Here is a 13,608-nt window from a genome sequence, read left to right as displayed (position 1 = left end):
ATGGACACATGTCATCTCTCTCTCCACCCAATGACATCTGTGATTTCTCATCTGTCTCCTAGGTGACACCCAGCCCACCCTCACGGTCCTGCCCCCCTCCAGCGTGGAGCTGCAGCAGGGGAAAGCCACACTCATGTGTCTGGCCAACAAGGGCTTCCCCTCAGACTGGAAGCTGAACTGGAAGGTGGATGGTAAGAGTTGGAGTTCAGGGGTGAGCTCCAGCCCTGGGGTTTTACAGAAGGACGGTCTCTACAGCTGGAGCAGCACCCTCACCCTCCAGGAGGAGCAGTGGAGTAAGATGTCAGTGACCTGTGAGGCCACACAGGGCTCCCAGTCTGCAGTGACCCAGACACTGAGGAAAGACCAGTGTTCTGAGTAGTGAGAACACACACACACACACACACACACGCACACACACCTCCTCTCCCTCCTGTTTCTGTTATGAGTGTATGAGACTGGCTTTGTGCTGGGTTTGACCCTGTGTGTGAGTCTTTCCAGCAGCTTGAGTTGTCATCAGAGCATCTTCCATGTGATATTGTTGTGTTTCATATCAAATCCATTCATGTCCACTGTATGTGTGTGCTTTACTGCTTAACTCTTGTTCTATTTTATTCATGATGAAAATAAAGAGCTTTTCAATAACAACCATTCCCCTCTCTGTATGTCTGTCTTTATCAAACATAATTTTCTTTACCAAAGTCACACACACTAAATCATTACTGTCATTCATAAATGCACAGGGCATCATAAGTCCAAGGAAGCAGCTTTATTGTTACTAGTGTGACACAGTAAACATTTCCCTTAAATCTGCAACTTTTTAATCAGACTCAACTCTTAGGAATCTAGATATACTTCAGCACACATTTCATACTAGAGTCAAACATATTAATTCCTCTCATAGAGCTGTATGATAACACATATTAACATAATGACAGGAAAGTGATCCACTGAATAAATAACTACACAAATAAACAAACAAATACTTCTTTATATTTGAAATATTAAACTCATTTATTTATAAATGATATGTTAGTAAACATATTTTGTAAAGTAAAAAGGTAGTTCATTGTAAGTTTATCATAAATCTATGAATAGTAATTTTAGTATAAATCAATCTTCTATAATCATTTATAATCTTTTCGCAAATTTAATAAAACAGAGTCTATGACTTTGATATTTAGTGTGTGTTAGTCTGACTCAGATGTCGATGGTCTGGTCCAGGTTTGGTCTTCGTGATGACACTGATATTAAAGTAATGATCTGTAAACTCACTCTAGCCCCCTGGGGACAGGGGAACATCTGGCCACAGTGCTGCTCTATTCTGGGAGTGTGGGTGTCGCCCTGCACATGCAAATCTGACTTTCACCCTCACAGCACCCACTCACACAGCCCTAAACCCCCTGAGACTGGGACAGGTGTGTGTGTGGTTTACGTTTTTAGTTTGGTGTTTGAATGTGAAACACACATTATGACTTTACTGTATTATTAAAGATGTATTAGTGTATTACTGTATTAGTAAAAATTTTATTGTCAGTGTGTCTAGGTCAGAGACGACTACTGTCTGCACAAGAGATCACATAAGACTGTCTACGTAAGAGATCACAGACGACTACTGTCTACATAAGAGATCACAGAAGACTACTGTCTACATAAGAGATCACAGAAGACTACTGTCTACATAAGAGATCACAGACTACTACTGTCTGCATAAGAGATCACAAAAGACTACTGTCTACATAAAAGATTACAGAAGACTACTGTCTACATAAGAGATCACAGATGACCTGCTCCTCTGAGGTGACACACTCCTGGCACTCCATCTCACCCGTTGTGCCATTTAGCAGGGGATTCAATAGTGTACGTAAACAGGGAGATAAACTTCGTGAAAGATTTATGGAGGGCAAAGTGTTGGTTGTCAGATTTGTCTCTCTCATACAGGTTGGCTGCCCATATCAGTGCCTGGCCTTTCAGAAGAGAAATTATCACTGTCACCCAGGTTGCCTCAGCATGGATCCCCTCTTGTGTAAAGTACCAGCAGCATTGGGAGAGAAACTCTCAACACTTCAGAGGAGACCCATCATACCTCTCAGGTTCCACCACAGGAGAAAAACAGGGCTCCATGAGCTGGGGCTGGTTTGTTGCTTTAATAATTTGGGTGAAGGCTTCTGTCACAAACTGGGGAACTGGATGCATGTGTTAGTTACCAGCTTTTGTTGAAGAAAAGGCATTCCAGAAAAGAGAGACATGGAAACACGAAAACAAGAACAAGGCGTAGAAAGAAGTGACTGAGTGAGAAAAAAGCCAGTAGAGGGGGAGAGTGGACCAGGGAGAGAGAAGATCTCTGTTTTCAAAATAAATATATCAACATTTATAGTCACCAGAATGATTAAAATGGCTGGTGTGAGGAGAACTCTGTAAATAATAATTCATAAAGAATGTAATAGTAAATGATAAAAAATGTGATGTCCCTTCATTCCATAAAAAATGTTGATGGAAATTTGAAATAATTTTATTGTAATTAGAGTTAGTGTAGTGTGATTCCTCTCCTCCACAGAGTGTGTGATTGTGCTGTATCACATCCTCCCCCTCAGCACCTGCAGTAGGTCCCAGCTGCAGCAGTGCAGTCTCTGTGTAGTCTGACTGAGGGAGGTTTTTGTACAGCTCTATATCACTGATCTCATGTACACTCTGACAATAATAATCTCCTGCATCTTCAGTCTGGATGTTACTGATGGTCAGAGTGAAGTCAGTCCCAGATCCACTGCCACTGAAACGATCTGGAACTCCAGACTCTAATTCGTCTGCATCATAAATCAGGAGTTTAGGAGCCTCTCCAGGTTTGTGTTGGTACCAGGCTAGACCAACACCAAGGAAAATTTCAGGGCTGGTTTTACAGTTGATAGTGACTGTGTCTCCTGGAAGAACAGATTTCACTACAGGAGTCTGAGTCATAGTCACCTGACCTCTTGACTCTGAAAGGTGAATATCATGAATTAGATTAATAAAGAAAAGCAGATTACGACTGCACATGTCTCATGACTGTAATTGCTTCTGAAAAATACTTTATTTTGAAAATAAGGACATTTTGCAGACTATGTTTACATGTCCCTGACCTCTGGATTCTTAAGTTAAAAGCAAAGAAAATGATGATTACAAGATAAATTATATCAGTCATACAGACTGTGAATAGATTTCATATCTCTCTCACCTTTAAAGCAGCAGCAGGTCAGCATCCAGATGAAGATGGTGATGAAAGTCATGCTTGCTGTGGGTTAAGTTACTGGGGCAGGCAGCTCTCAGTCATCAAGTCTTAAACTCACAGGGCTATAAACACTCCCAGAGCACTCAAGCATGTGCTGCCAATGCAAAGTGTCCTCTCTCTATGGAAATCATCTTCCTGAGTACAGCAGACACCCTGCACTCATATGTTCACACACGTGTAACCATTCCACACTTCATAAGGCCAGAGCATTGTGGCTATATTGTATTATCTGCTGACATCTTGTGTGTCCAAAAAAAGGAATTGTGATTACTTTGGAATGTTACAAATTTTCTCTGAAGACAACAGGAAGTTGAAACTTGAATGATACACAGTCTCAGGAAAAAATACCAAAAAAAAAAAGAAGAAGAAGAAGAAAAAGGAGAAAAGAAAAGAAAAGAAAGAAGAAAACTCAGTTTAGAGAATTTTAGAGGGTAAGTAAATGTGTGTACCTGGGCATTGTCTCACTGGAATATGGGAACAAGTCACTGCAACCATGTCAACACCATGAGACAAAAGTACATATTTATGACAATGATGTCTGACACATATCTGAGCTTTATGTGTAATAGGCATATATGACAGTACCAAGTAAGGAGTAATCACTAGACAGAGTCAACACTGAACGAGATGACATAACATGAAAGGCCAAACCATAAGAGATCCAGCACCATGTTTAACAGAGGATTACAAACCTGTGGGATGGAAGGAACATTTCACTTTCTCCAAACATCTGTCTGGATGTAGGAAAAACAACACAAAAATAAACAAATAGACAGACAGACTGAATGTAGACTGAAGATAGACTGAGAGTTATGACGATGACTGAAAATATCTGACCTTTATATATGAAAACACTGAAAACACTATTAGATAAGAGACAACAGTGTCTTATTATTATAATGAATTGGCCAAATTCCAGATAGACAGAGCAATAATGATTCTATTTTATAACTTCATTGACAATACACTTGTAATATGTTCTTTTATTATGATTATGTTTTTTCCGAAATGTGATATTAAACATGTCTACATTGTCAGAAATGTCACTGACATTAATTACGCAGTCACAGACATGGTGATAGAGATGGAGCTGTCTGGACTGTTGTTTGTGTTTGTCACCAGCTTCCTCTTTTCAGTCTTGTTAGTGCAGTAGGTAGTGTGTCAGTTTCATCATCTGAAGGTTAGGACAGAGACTTTTAACATGAACCTGTTTGATTGGCTGTCCAGCTGCTTGTTGGCAGTAACACAGTCTGAGATGATGTCTTCAGATTTTCCTCTCAGCTTCCTGTGTCATACAGAACTCAGAATTAGAGAAGACTTTTGAGCGTTGGTGGTATAGTGGTGAGCATAGCTGCCTTTCAAGCAGTTGACCCGTGTTTGATTCCCGGCCAACGCAGTTGGTGTTTGCTCCTGTGGGTCTTTGAGGCTTGTGTTTAGAAATTCAAATTAGTTTCAGCAATGAAGAGTCTGACTGGTCTGGGTTTGTGTTGGGTTGGCATGGGATGCTGTGTCTCTGGAAAAGAAGGTAGATCTGGTGTGTGAAGTCTGATACACACACATACAGTAAACCCTTTAATGTGACAGCTTTGGTCTTTAAACATTCCTTGGTTATTTTATCACTGTTGCAGGAAAGAGAAGCAGTTTGCCACACTGGTCACTGAATATTAACACATTATGTTTCCATGTTCTCTACCTCTGCACTCAGGGTAAAGTTTTCCCCATTTCAGATAAACCAGTAATGCCTCATAGCTCCTCTACCCAGCTCCAGAAGATGGTATTCAACATCAGTGAACTGTACAACTGAATAGAAAAGCAAAAATGGACAGGATTTTTTTCTCTTTATTTCACTATATTAATACTATTCATTATGAACATAAACCAACCAGAAAAACTGGAAAATTGTCCTTCTTCACTAACGTAGGTTTAGCCACAAGAATTTCATTTCTCAAACTCACACTATCTACTGCACTGTCAACAAGCAACAGTAGAGGAGTCAGGAAGGTGTACACATCACTGTCACAAACTCTCTATAGTGTTGTACACACCGTAAACGCTACAGACGGGATCAAGAAATGCATTGTATTTGGGGGAAAAGACATGATGTGGTCTGAGTTAAATTTACATTTATCCAGGAAAACCTAGTCTCCATTTTAAAAATGGCTCTATTGAGCATGTTAGGCAGAGATCTCTACAGGGATTGACTGAGAGTAGTGTTGGTGTTATCTGAGTGTATTTGTCCCACAGTGGAAAGAACAACAGTGTCAGCCAATGGACTGCTGTTTCTTCTCTTTCTTTTGGAGGGATTTAAAACCCCTGGATTCTGACACTGCTCCATCCACAAAGTATCTCTGTCCATTTCTATTGACCTCACCAGCCTTACACACATACACAGATTTAAACTGCAGCATAGAATTTACTGATGTCAGAGAACCAAGGACCTGCACCAGGAATTTCCCTACTTCAGAAACACTCCAGAAGTAGGGAAAAGTCCAGAAGCTTCCTTGTAGATACTCACTGGTTCATCCTCATCTTCAGTGACCATTGACAGAGTCAGAATTTCCTCTCCACTGTCAACATTACAGCTTGTTACATCAAAGTGACCAGTCCAACAAATCTACAACAGCTTTTCCAGGGTGGGAGCAGTGGACTGATGTTTAATGTAGTGTCTATGGAAGAACTAAACGACTCAAAAATGTTGTAGTTTGTGATTCTCCCTGAACAGTATACAATACTGCTGAGTGCAGTTGATGGTTGGAACAGTGCAGGTTTTGGCAGAAGTGCAAAAATCCAGTCCTGGAGGACCAAATTCCTGCTGCTTTTTGTTCTCACCTCTTAATTAGAGGCTGATTTTCACCTAAAAAAAACAGGTGAGTGCACTCTTCAGCCAATCAGAGACCATATGTAGTTGGTTGACAAGAAAAAGCAGCAGGAATTAGACTCTCTGGGATTGGCTTTGGACACCTCTGATGTAGAGAATGCAAAACTTTTCTTCAATCAGTGTCTGCACTCCACCTTTTACTCCACCCACACCACTAGCACCATCTGACTGATGATGTTTTTGTCACTGCACCCATCATCATGCTAGTGTCTCACTATTTGTGTTGTCAGGTATTCAGCATCCAACAGATTCAGATGAATCAATGAAGTTCTCTCCAGGTATAGAGATACAGACAGAGACAGAGACAGGGACAGGTATAGAGATACAGACAGAGACAGAGACAGAGACAGAGACAGAGATAGAGACAGAGACAGGGACAGGGACAGGGACGGAGACAGAGACAGAGACAGAGACAGAGACAGAGATAGAGACAGAGACAGAGATAAAGACAGAGGCACAGACAGAGATGGAAATAGAGATAGAGACATAGACATTGACAAGCACAAGACTTGGACTTAGACTTGACACAGTGACTTTGACCAAAACACCAAAGACTGGACAAAGAAGACAGAAACACAAGGAACTTAAATACATAAACAAAAGAATAAACAGGTGACACAAATGAACTAATGATCAGGTGAATCAGAAAAACAGTGTCTGGAGTCCTCCAGTTCTCTCTGGTGACCAGACTGAGATGGTCTGTTTGTTGACCAGGACACCATTTATCACCTCATCTCCTGCTCGTGTACTAAATACAGACACAGACATGACAATCAAAAATTTCACTAAAATATCTTCACAAAGTCTTCAAAAGTCTGGAAGTGTGTGTGGTTCTGTTTTTAATACAACATGCACACTGAGTAGCAGAATATTGTCTTACATGCAATTAAAACACTACTTTTTTACTGAAGATGTTTTGCTTTTAAATCATCGTTTGGATTGCCTGATATTTTATAATCTTGGCTGACATGTTGTTTTCTTCCCTTGGGATGTTAATGTAAAACATTTTGTGAAAATTCGTACCTAGCAATTTTTACAAAGCCATCAGACCACACAATGATTAAAACGGTTGGTCTACTGAGGAGGACTGACTCCATGAATATTATAATGTTCTTTCATTTTCATAACAGATATTTTTTCATAGACATTCATAATTATTGTTTTTGTAATTAGAGTCAGTGTAGTGTGATTCCTCTCCTCCACAGAGTGTGTGATTGTGCTGTATCACATCCTCCCCCTCAGCACCTGCAGTAGGTCCCAGCTGCAGCAGTGCAGTCTCTGTGCAGTCTGACTGAGGGAGGTTTTTGTACGGCTCTATATCACTGTGTGAACAGAACTTTGCTATTGATGTAGTGTCGACTCTGACAGTAATAATCTCCTGCATCTTCAGTCTGGATGTTACTGATGGTCAGAGTGAAGTCAGTCCTAGATCCACTGCCACTGAAACGATCTGGAACTCCAGACTGACGGGAACTTGCAGCATAAATCAGGAGTTTAGGAGCCTCTCCAGGTTTATGTTGGTACCAAGCTAAACAGTTCAAACCATTACAGGTATCAACAGCTATGTTAGTTTTACAGTTGATAGTGACAGTGTTTCCTGGAAGAGCAGACTTCAGCACATGAGTCTGAGTCATAGTTGCCTGACTTCTGGACTCTGGAATAAGAAAATTTCCAGAGGTCAGGTCATTTCTTCAAACAAAACAATTCATATCACTGTTATGGTGTGTTCATTGCGTAATTTCATGTTGAAATGTCATATACATCCTCACCATAACAACAACAGCAACACAGCACAAAAACACAAATAAATATACCAGTAACAAAAATAGAAAAGTTAATAACAACATTCCTATGAAACATTTCAATGGAGAGCAAAAAAATGCCAGGGAAATGTTCTTGCTACCTTTAACAAAACACAAAAGTGTCCAGATGAAGATGGTGATGAAAGTCATGCTTGCTGTGGATTAAGTTACTGGGGCAGGCAGCTCTCAGTCATCAAGTCTTAAACTCACAGGGCTATAAACACTCCCAGAGCACTCAAGCATGTGCTGTCAATGCAAAGTGTCCTCTCTCTATGGAAATGTTCTTCCTGAGTACAGCAGTCAACCTGCACTCATATGTTCACACATGTGGAACCATTCTACACTTTATAAGGCCAGAGTATTATGGCCATATTGTATTATCTACTGACATCTAGTGTCAAAAAAGAGAAATGTGATACTTATGAATGTTACTGGATCATTCTTTGTAAAGTTCTGAAGTTCTGGGCACACTTAACCCTAAATGATCAACACTATTAGTATCATGGACTGGTTTGACCATTTGAAAATTCATTCATTTCCAAAGCAGCTTATTGTAATTAGGGTCACAGTGTGCTGGAGCTTATCCCAGCACTCATTGGGCAAAAGATGGGGAAACACCCTGGACAGGTCACCAGTCCATCACAGGGCAGACACACAGACAAACACATTCACATTCACAGGAGGAGGAAACCCACGCAGACACAGGGAAAACATGTGTGGCCCCATTAGAAAAATTCAACTGTTACAAGTTAAGACCTAACACGAGTTACTGTCCTTACTGTAATACAATACCTGTAAAACAGTGATGCCACCTGAATGAACTACAGTGTTGAGTGAATGGTTTATGATGTTACTGTCCACCCCTGGTCATGGGTTCAGATCTTCTAACTCTACCGTTAAAAACAAATATGAAAATCTGCCCATTGTTAAATTCCAGGACTTTTACACTGAGAAAGAACACTCAGAAATTTACTCTGTATTTCTTTTACAACTTCTTGATTAGTGACTGACAGACATCTAAACTTTAGACTTTAAAATCTGTCAGTTTGGTTGGATTAAAAGCCCTGAAGCTTCACTGCAGATACCCACTGGTGCATCCTCATCCTCAGTGACTACTGACTATTGACACAGCTTCTCCAGAGCAGGAGCAGTGGACTGATGTCTCATGTAGAGTCTATGGAAGAACACATGTAACTAACTAAACGACTCAAAAATGTTCTAGCACATCCTTGGACAGTGTGCAGTACTGCTGAGTGCAGTTGATGGTTGGAGCAGTGTATGTAGGGAATGGTCCTGCCAAGCTTTTCGTGTGTCTGTGCTCCACCTTCTACTGCACCCACGCCAACAGCACCATCATAGCACTGACTGATGATGTGTTCAGCACTGTATCCACCATCATACAGGTGTCTCACTATTTGTGTTGTCAGGTATTCAGCATCCAACAGATTCAAATGAATCAATTAAGTTCTCTCCAGGTATAGAGATACAGATAGAGACAGAGACAGAGACAGAGACAGACACAGAGACAAGCACAGGACTTAGACGTGACACAGAGACTTGGACCAAAACACCAAAGACTGGACAAAGCAGACAAACACAATTGACTTAAATTCTTAAACATAACAAGAAACAAGTGACACAAATGAACTAATGATCAGGTGAATCAGAAAAACAGTGTCTGGAGTCCTCCAGTTCCCTCTGGTGACCAGACTGAGATGGTCTGGTTTGTCGACCAGAACACCACTAGACACCTCATCTCCTGCTCATGTTTTATATACAGACACAGACATGAAAATATAATGTTCTAATAAAATATCTCAGTCTACAAGAGTGTAGGAGTGTGTGTGGTGCTGTTTTCATTATGCACACACAGTAGGGAGATATTTTACATACAGTTAAAGCACTGCTCTGTTAGTGAATAGATTTTACTTTTACATCATCATTTTGATTCATTTTATTTTTAATTTGGTTCGACTTTTTTTTTTTATCTGTCAAGAACCAAGACTGTAATCGGACGCAAGTGCGCAACACGGGAATTTATTCCAAAAAACAGGCAGAAAGGAACAAGGAACTGAAGAGGTACAAAAGGCTCTCTTAAACAATACAAACAGGCTCTAACGTGATCTCAGGCAAAGGTCTGTGGCAAGTAACCAAAAGTAGACTTCGCAGGGGAAGTGCAGAACTAAGGAGTATAAATAGGCAGGAGAATTAATGAAATTAACAAGTGAACAGGTGCAGGTGATGAGTGATCAGACCGGTGATCAGTAGACCGGCGACGCTGAGCGCTGAGTGGCTGAGGCCGACAAGGGAGGAGGCGAGGTCGTTACATTATCTTTACCTTGTCATGTTGATGTAAAACATTTTATGAAAATGTGAACATAACACCTTTTATTAAACCATCAGCACAGAGAATGATTAAAGTGGTTGGTCTGAGGAAGACTGACTTGTTTATGATATTCTCTGATTTTAATAACAGATATTATTAATGGACATTCATAATTATTGTTATTGTAATTAGAGTTAGTGTAGTGTGATTCCTCTCCTCCACAGAGTGTGTGATTGTGCTGTATCACATCCTCCCCCTCAGCACCTGCAGTAGGTCCCAGCTGCAGCAGTGCAGTCTCTGTGCAGTCTGACTGAGGGAGGTTTTTGTACGGCTCTATATCACTGTGTGAACACATAGCTACTACTGATGTAATGTAGACTCTGACAGTAATAATCCCCTGCATCTTCAGTCTGGATGTTACTGATGATCAGAGTGAAATCAGTCCCAGATCAACTGCCACTGAAACGATCTGGAATTTAAGACTCACGGGAACTTGCTTGATAAATCAGGAGTTTAGGAGCCTCTCCAGGTTTGTGTTGGTACCAGGCTAGGAAGTGAACATCTACATCATTACCATCATCATCTAGAGTGCTAACAGTATACACTGCAGGGCTGGTTTTACAGTTGATAGTGACTGTGTCTCCTGGAAGAGCAGATATCACTACAGGAGTCTGAGTCACAGTCACCTGACCTCTAGACTCTGAAATTAAATAAACACAATGGAAGTAATAAATGTGACATTATTGATTACAAAGTAAATTACACATAACACTTTATCTGAAAAGGTTTATATCAGTCATACAGACTGTGAATAGGTTTCATATCTCTCCCACCTTTAAAACAGCAACAGGTCAGTGTCCAGATGAAGATGGTGATGAAAGTCATGCTTGCTGTGGGTTAAGTTACTGGGGCAGACAGCTCTCAGTCATCAAGTCTTAAACTCACAGAGCTATAAACACTCCCAGAGCACTCAAGCATGTGCTGCCAATGCAAAGTGTCCTCTCTCTATGGAAATACTCTTCCTAAGTACAGCAGACACCCTGCACTCATATGTTCACACATGTATAACCATTCTACACTTCATAAGGCCAGAGTATTATGGTCATATTGTGTTCTCTACTGACATCTAGTGTTCAAAATAGATAATCATATTTAATTATGAATATTATTGGTTAATGGAGAATTTGAAAAGATCAGTGAATGAGAACTGACTCAGTCAGGACACAAATAAAGTTTACACTCAGCAGTGTTGACCTGAACATTGTCTCACTGGAATATGGGAATATGTCACAGAAATCATGTCAACAAGATAAGACATATTTATGATGATGATGACTGGCATGTATCTGAGCTTTATGTGTAATATGAAAATATTACAGTAAAAAGTCAAGAGTCAACACTGAACGAGAGGTTAACATTCAGATCCACAGAGACTGGGATCTAGGTTGAGATCCACAGAGACTAAAACAAACATCATCAGGTATCCAGACAGCAGTGTGTGGTCAGGGTGACAGGCAGGTGTGCAGGGCAGTGTGTGGTCAGGGTGACAGACAGGTGTGTAGGGCAGTGTATGGTCAGGGTGACAGACAGGTGTGTAGGGCAGTGTGTGGTCAGGGTGACAGGCAGGTGTGTAGGACAGTGTATGGTCAGGGTGACAGACAGGTGTGTAGGACAGTGTGTGGTCAGGGTGACAGACAGGTGTGTAGGACAGTGTGTGGTCAGGGTGACAGGCAGGTGTGCAGGGCAGTGTGTGGTCAGGGTGACAGACAGGTGTGTAGGACAGTGTGCGGTCAGGGTGACAGGCAGGTGTGTAGGGCAGTGTATGGTCAGGGTGACAGACAGGTGTGTAGGGCAGTGTGTGGTCAGGGTGGCAGACAGGTGTGTAGGACAGTGTATGGTCAGGGTGGCAGACAGGTGTGTAGGGCAGTGTATGGTCAGGGTGACAGACAGGTGTGTAGGGCAGTGTGTGGTCAGGGTGACAGGCAGGTGTACAGGGCAGTGGATAATCAGGAAATCTTAGGACTCCCAGTAATGACATTTGTCACTGATATTGTTAAACTGACACCTTCAACAGAGAACCTTCACTAATGCAAAGCAGTACACCTGCACACAAATGGTTTACAAGAGTGCGGTAAGGTAGGCTGAAAAGGGGTCCAAGTTGCCCCAGGACACAAACACACACACACACAAATGGCTGTGTGTGCAAGTGAAGTATTCAATTTTGGCCTAAACAGCTTCTCGTGGATGTGAATGCAAACACCTACATGTAACAGGGCACAGACACAGATGAGCACTGTATAACTATAGGATAAGGTTGGTGTGGGGGAAAGATGCTCGCGGCCTGAGACAGAGCCCTCTGTCACATGAGTCTGCAGGATGCTGTACAAAGACAAAGTTTCTCACAGTGTGAAAGGAAAAATGTGACCAGAGAAATGGATGACAGGCTAGTGTGTGAGTGTGTGTGATTGAGAAGAGGGACGATTCTCCAAATAAACAGTAGAACTGTTCACCTGACGCTGCTCATTAATGGTCAAAATACTGTCTTTTGGGATTTTCTTTATTTCTTTTTTTTTTTTTGGAAGTTTTGCTCATGGATTATCCTGGGATAGCTGAGTTTCCTGATTTATCTGGGATGGTGAAGAAGAAACACCCGGAAGTCTCTTGGAGACATTTATCGTACAGTCACAGACATGGTGATAGAGATGGAGCTGTCTGGACTGTCGTTTGTGTTTGTCACCAGCTTCCTCTTTTCAGTCTTGTTAGTGCAGTAGGTAGTGTGTCAGTTTTGTTTGATTGGCAGTAACACAGTCTGAGATGGTGTCTTCAGATTGTCCTTCCAGCTTCCTGTGTCATCCAGAACTGGGAATAATGACCTTGAGGAATCTTTCTCATTGTAGTGGTGAGCATAGCTGCCTCTCAAGTTGCTTACCTGGGTTTGATTCCCAGCCAATGAAGTTTTACTCCCAGGGGTCTTTGAGCGGTCTTTTCTGTTTGGAAGCCAAACTAGTCTGAACAATTAAAAGTCTGACTGGTGTTTTTCATGTTGGGGTGACATGGGATGCTGTGTCTCTGGAAAAGAAGGTAGATCTGGTGTGTGAAGTTTAACACACACATATATAGTAAACAGTTTAATGTGACATGTAGCAGCTTTGGTCTTTCAGCATTTGCTCTTCTCTCAGTGTTGCCTGAAACAGAAGCTGTATGCCACACTGCTCTCTGAATATTCACACATCATGTTAAACTCCAGGAATTTTACCCTGAGGAAGAAAAGTCAAAAATTTTCTCTGCATTCTCTACAGCCTCCTGACTAGTGACTGTCTGGCCTCTAAAGACTCTAAAA

At 41.3% G+C, this 13,608-nt stretch overlaps 1 non-coding gene, 1 pseudogene and 2 gene segments (V, D, J or C); 2 read left to right on the top strand and 2 right to left on the bottom strand.

The window, feature by feature from the left end:
• LOC115824938 (Ig kappa chain V-III region MOPC 63-like) overlaps positions 1 to 397 on the top strand; it is a 91,546-nt gene extending 91,149 nt beyond the window's left edge. The window contains 1 exon segment of the V gene segment in view: positions 63 to 397. Within this exon segment, the coding sequence occupies positions 63 to 379 (317 nt within the window).
• The window catches only part of LOC115824838 (Ig kappa chain V-III region MOPC 63-like), a 184,984-nt pseudogene that overhangs the window by 129,348 nt on the left and 42,028 nt on the right, over positions 1 to 13,608 (bottom strand).
• The window catches only part of LOC115824939 (Ig kappa chain V-V region MOPC 21-like), a 63,189-nt gene that overhangs the window by 35,508 nt on the left and 14,073 nt on the right, over positions 1 to 13,608 (bottom strand).
• On the top strand, positions 4,587 to 4,658 carry trnae-uuc (transfer RNA glutamic acid (anticodon UUC)). The gene has a single exon. It is a non-coding gene; the product is annotated as a tRNA-Glu (tRNA).

The sequence above is a fragment of the Chanos chanos genome, chromosome 12 (assembly GCF_902362185.1).
Source record: "Chanos chanos chromosome 12, fChaCha1.1, whole genome shotgun sequence".
Lineage (NCBI taxonomy): Eukaryota > Metazoa > Chordata > Actinopteri > Gonorynchiformes > Chanidae > Chanos > Chanos chanos.
This window is presented reverse-complemented; position numbering and strand designations above follow the sequence as displayed.